At 43.9% G+C, this 6,000-nt stretch overlaps 1 protein-coding gene across 1 annotated transcript in view; it reads right to left on the reverse strand.

Annotated features, from left to right (window-relative positions):
• Positions 1 to 6,000, reverse strand: part of SEL1L3 (SEL1L family member 3) — a 32,702-nt gene that overhangs the window by 13,049 nt on the left and 13,653 nt on the right. Inside the window, 4 exon segments of the mRNA XM_070948730.1 lie at positions 639 to 701; positions 2,105 to 2,245; positions 3,240 to 3,359; positions 4,891 to 5,070. Coding sequence (XP_070804831.1) covers positions 639 to 701; positions 2,105 to 2,245; positions 3,240 to 3,359; positions 4,891 to 5,070 — 504 coding nt within the window.

A 6,000-nucleotide genomic window follows, 5' to 3' on the forward strand; every position in this document is an offset into this window, starting at 1 on the left:
GTTGGCAGAAGCTGGGACAAGTCACGGGAGCTCACTCAGTTACGCGGCGCTAGGGATTCGAACCGCTGAACTGCCGACCTTCTGATCGACAAGTTCAGCATCTTAGCCACTGAGCCACCGCATCCCCAGGAGGGGTAGGCTGTTCTGGGTTCGCAGGGGTTCGGGAGAACCTCTAGCTAAGATTCTGTGCAGTTGGGAGAACCCCCAAATCCCACTCCTGGCTGCCCCGTCTCAGGAGTCCCCACATGGCCCACACGGATGCAGGTAAGTGCAGGGCACATGTGGAGGCTTGGGGAGGGCGAAAAACAGGCCTACCGGAAGTTCGGGAAGGGCAGAAATGTCCGTCCTCCGTTTCCGGCCTCCAGAGGGCCTCCAGAACCTTGGGAGGCTGTTTTCGCCCTCCCGAAGGCTCAAGAAAAGCCTCTGGAGCCTGGGGAGGGCAAAAATGCCGTGGTGCAGGAGGCCAAGTAGGCCACGCCCACCCAGCAACCAGGCAGAGAACCACTTGCTAAAATTTTGGAAGCCCACCCCTGGTCCCCACACAGGTTAAGTGTGCAACAAAACGAAATTTAATGGGGAGAAAAGCAAGGTGTTACACATAGGCCGGAAAAACTGATCTTGTGTCTAGAAGATTCTACCTTTGAAGAGGCTTTTTTCATCAACTGGAAAGCAAGGCGCTTGTTCCTTTTCACTCCTTGGCCCTAAACGACGAGAGAAAAAACAAACAAACAATAATTTCCAAATGTCTTAAGCCTCTTTTGCTTTTTTCATATAGAACCCTCTTTTGCGACCTTCCGATAGGCAAAGTCAAGCGGGAAGCCAGATTCAACTGTGTTACTAACTTGAGAACCACAGCAATTGACTTAACGCCTGCGGCGAGAAAGTTTGTAAAAGGGGGGGGCAAAACTCGCTTAACGAGTGTCTCGCTTAACGACAGAAATTTTTGGGCTCAGTTGTGGTCGTAAGGCGAGGACTACCTGGAAGAGAAATGCAATAGGACCGACTTTGAAGGGAAAGGGACATCTCTTCCCATTTAACCGCAGTTCATCCTGCAGGAGAATGTTAAGTTTTGCACTGGTTTTGCTGAATAGCTAATACAGCTTGCTTCAATTCTTTGGATGACTAAGTCATTTTTGAGTGATGGAGCACAGAACCTCAAAATACAGTAGTGGCCAAAATTGTGGAAACCTTTTGGGGAAAAGTGTATTTTTCTAAAACGAGCTAATAACACCACTTTTTTTTTGGAGTAATGCCATAAAATTATATCTCAATGGAAAGATCATTGAATCAGGAATGTCGTGCAATAACTTTTATGAAGGATTTGCTATTAGAATAGCAGTTACAGGATAAAGAAGAAAAGGGAAACACGTAGAGATATACAAAAATGATCCCCATGTCAGTGAATACTTGCCTTCCATCCTTCCTCCCTCCCTCCCCTCTTTTACTTCCTTCCTCCCTCCCTCTGTCTTTTTCCCTCCTTCTTTCGTTCCTCCCTATTTTCCTTCCTTCTTTCCTTACTTCCTTCAATCTTATCTTCCTTTCTCCTTCCCTCTATTCCTTTCTTCCCTCTTTTCCTTCCTTCTTTCCTTCCTTCTTTCCTTCCCTCTCTCCTTCCTTCCTTCCTTTCTTCCTTCTTGTTTACTCTTCCTTCCTCTTGTTTACCCTTCTTTCCTTCCTCTTGTTTACCCTTTCTCCCTCTTGTTTACCCTTTCTTCTTGTTGTTTACCCTTCCTTCCTTCCTTCTTCGTTTACCCTTCCTTCCTTCCCTCCTTCTTTCCTTCTTGTTTACCCTTCCTTCCTCTTGTTTACCCTTCTTTCCTTCCTCATTTACCCTTCCTTCCTTCCCTCCTTCTTGTTTACCCTTCCTTCCTCTTGTTTACCCTTCTTTCCTTCCTCTTGTTTACCCTTTCTTCTTCTTGTTTACCCTTTCTTCTTCTTGTTTACCCTTCCTTCCTTCCTTCCTTCCTCTTGTTACCCTTCCTTCCTTCTTGTTTCCTTCCTTCCCCTCATTCCCACCTTCCTCGTAATAACATTACACAATTTAAAAAGAATGGGAAAACATCTCTCGAAGTATTCATTTTTTTAAAAAAAAAATAGCACTTACCTTGAATAACACAATGGAATAGTCGAATAAAGAAACGGGGTCTTCGTTTTCTAAAGCGCCCTTTGCATACCATTCTACAGCTTTCTTTAGATTTTTTTCTACTCCTTGCTGGCCCCAGAAAAGCATTTGTCCCAGGCGTTGCTAAAGCAAGACAAAATGTTCCAATATTAGCCCTGCAAAGGTAGACCAGAAAAAAACCCAGTACCAGCAGCAACTTAGCTCTATCTTTATTACGAGGTTATATTCACAGAAGTGCAAAAGCCAAAATATTTTTCCCCTCCTTTTTCTTTTAATCTCTGGAAAACTAGAGGGAGTCTTCTCCCCTCCTTCTTTGGCTGAGACATCTTTCATACAGCCGGTTGTCCACTTCACAGTCCTCCCTTCAGTCTTCCAAGTTCATTTCCACCTACCATTACAGAAATGTATAAATCGGTTATGGATTCTACCAATGTACAGGTAATCCTTCGACTTACGACCACACTGGAGCCCAAATAACAGGAGAACAGAGTTGGGAGGGACCTTGGAGGTCTTCTAGTCCAACCCCCTGCTTAGGCAGGAAACCCTACACCACTTCAGACAAATGGCTGCCTAGCCTCTTTTTGAAAACCTCCAGTGTTGGAGCATTCACACCTTCTGGTGGCAAGTTGTTCCACTGATTAATTGTTCTCACTGTGAGGAAATTCCTCCTTAGTTCTAAGTTGCTTCTCTCCTTGATGAGTTTCCACCCATTGCTTCTTGTCCTGCCTTCAGGTGCTTTGGAGAATAGTTTGGCTCCCTCTTGTCCAGTCCCCTAATCATCTTTGTTGCTCTTCTCTGCACTCTTTCCAGAGTCTCCACATCTTTTTTTTTACATCGTGGTGACCAAAACTGGATGCTGTATTCCAAGTGAGGCCTTACCAAGGCATTATAAAGTGGTATTAACACTTCACGTGATCTTGATTCTATCTCTCTGTTTAGCCAGCCTACAACTATGTTGGCTTTTTTAGGCAGCTGCTGTACCCCGGAAGCATCTTCTTGTTTCAGTCCTACGTTCACTCAATTTTGGCAAGTGAAAGTAAGTACCGTTTAATTCAGCTCAATACAGAAAAATATATATATCTTTTTTTTTTGTTTTAAGGTACAGACTTTGTTTTACCTGTGCGGCCGAATCTCCTCTGACTGCTTCATGTTTCAACCACATAAAAATATCCCCATTTTCTTTGGTCAAGGCTTTTAATAAGTCGCCGTCCTGAAGCCTGATTGCTTCAACCAAGGCCTGAAAAACAAAGGAGGAAGAGAGAGAGAAAACACCGTAAACCCGTCGCGGCAAAATATCCTTCTTTCTACGGAAGTTGAAGCTACTCGTTCTGCAAACTCCAGAGGAAATGAGACAGGCCCCAACCCAGAAGAAGTGTTGCCATGAGACTTCCAATGTCCTCCCTTTTGAGCTTCAGCATGTGGCTTCCCATATGAATACTCGGTTAGTGTTTGGATGGGAGGCTGTTTAGCAATTCCAGGGGTTTAGGGGAGAGAGAGACAGAGAGAGACATAGAGACAGGGGGAGAGAAGGGGGAGAGGGAGAGAGAGGGAGAGAGAGATAAGTGATAGGGATGATACAGAGATAGATAGATAGATAGATAGATAGATAGATAGATAGGAGAGAGAAAGAGAGAAAGATGAGAGAATGATACAAAGATAGAGATAATGAGAGAGAGAGAGAAAGAATGAGAGATGAGAGAGGATACAGAGAGAGAGAGAGAGATACAGAGAGAGAGATGAGAGAGAATGATACAGAGATAGATGAGAGAGAGATGAGAGAGAGGATACAGAGAGAGAGAAATAGAAAAATAGAAAGATAGAGAAATAAGAATGATACAGAGATAGATAAATAATAGAGAGAAAGAGAGAGAGAGAGATGAGAGAGGATACAGAGAGAGAGAGAGAGAGAGAAAGAAAGAGAGATAAGAGATACTTAGATATAGAGAGATACAGAGAGAAAGAAAGAGAGAGAGAGAGAGAATGATACAGAGATAGATATCTGAGAGAGAGAGAGAGAGAGAGAGAGGATACCGAGAGAGACAAATAGAAAAATAGAAAGATGAGAGAGATGAGAGAGAGAGAAAGAAAGAGAGATGAGAGATGGGGGGGAGAGGGAGAGAGGAGAGGGAGGGATTATTTCTTTGACATGAATAGTGGATTGTTATGGATATGTTTGACTTTTCAGTCTAGCCTAAAGCCCTGGAATTGCCAAACAGCCTCACATCCAAATATTAACCAAGTTCAAACCTTCTTAGCTTTTCAAAACCAATTGCAGATGTTTTGGTGCTGCCATCTAGCCAGGCAACATAATACAGGTGGTCTCCACTTACAACAGTCTCTTTAGTGACCGTCCAAAGTTACAACAGCACTGAAAAAAGTGATTTACATCCCTTTTTCACACTTACGACCGTTGCGGCATCCCCCATGCGCACAAAATTCAGATGCTTGGCCACTGATTCATACTTATGATGGTTGCAGTGTGACGGCATCAGGCGATCCCCTTTTGCGACCCTTCTGACAAGGAAAGTTCAACGGGGAAGCCAAATTCGCTTTACCCCCAGATTATTAACTGAAGAACTGCGGTGATTCGCTTAACAACTGGGGCCAGCAAGGTTGTAAAATGGGTCGAAACTCACTGAACGAATTTCTCAGCCACAGAAAGTTCGGGCTGAATTGCGGTCGCAAGTCGAGGATTACTTGATTATATTTTAGCAGTGCGTTGAAAGAATCAGCCAGGAGAATATGTCCGCCAGAGACAATCCCTTTACCTGATCTCCTCCTCCGGATTGTTGATCACGGGGTGTCTTTAGAGCCACGTCACTATAGTAAGCATACGAGACCTCAAGATCCTGGGGATAATTATTAATCCCTCGGTAGTGCTTATAGCCAAGATTCATCAAAGCCAGCCGGTCCCCTTCCTGAGCTGCAACCAAGCTGTAGAGCAATCCCTGCAAAGGATGAGACAGATGGCAATCGAATCAGCACTGGGGAAGCCTTTGGGTCAACGCCAGAAAAGTAGCATTATATCATATTGCCAATCGCAAATAAACAAGAGCAAATTCAGAAACGTGGAAGGAGGAGCCCAGTCGATCGATCCATCAGCCAGAACGGAGATGGAAGGCACCCTGGAGGTCTTCTAGTCCAGTCCCTTGCTCAAGCATTTCTCAACCACTTGACTCAGTTTTCCCATCCTTCCGAGGTCAATAAAATGAGGACCCAGATTGTTGGGGGCAAGAGGCTGACTCTGTAAACCGCTTAGAGCAGGCTGTAAAAGCACTGTGAAGCAGGATATAAATCTAAGTGCCATTGCTAGTCCTTCCTTCCTTCCTCCCTCCCTCCCTTCCTCCTTTCCTTCATTTTCATTTTCTTCTTTTTCATTTTTTCCTCCTTCCTTCCTTCCTTTTCATTTTTTTCCTCCCTCCCTCCTTCCTTCCTTTTCTTCCTTTTCTTCCTTTTCTTTTTTCCTCCTTCTGTCCTTCCTTTTCCTTTTCCTTTACTTCCTTTTCATTTTTCCTTCCTTCCTTCATTTTCATTTTCTTCATTTTCATTTTTTCCTCCTTCCTTCCTTTTCCTTTTCATTTCCTTCCTTTTCATTTCCTTCCTTTTCATTTTTTCCTCCCTCCCTCCTTCCTTCCTTTTCATTTTCCTTTCCTTCCTTTTCATTTTTCCTTCCTTCCTTCATCCTTTCCTTCATTTTCATTTTCTTCATTTTCATTTTTTCCTCCTTCCTTCCTTTCTTTTCCTTTTAATTTCCTTCCCTTTCATTTTTCCCTCCCTCCCTCCCTCCTTCCTTCCTTTTCTTCTTCCTTCCTTTTCATTTTTTCCTCCCTCCCTCCCTCCTTCCTTTCTTTTCATTTTCCTTTCCTTCCTTTTCATTT

Source organism: Pituophis catenifer, unplaced genomic scaffold (genome assembly GCF_029215685.1).
Source record: "Pituophis catenifer annectens isolate HBS135680 unplaced genomic scaffold, rPitCat1.0.hap2 SCAF_8, whole genome shotgun sequence".
In the NCBI taxonomy this organism is placed as follows: domain Eukaryota; kingdom Metazoa; phylum Chordata; class Lepidosauria; order Squamata; family Colubridae; genus Pituophis; species Pituophis catenifer.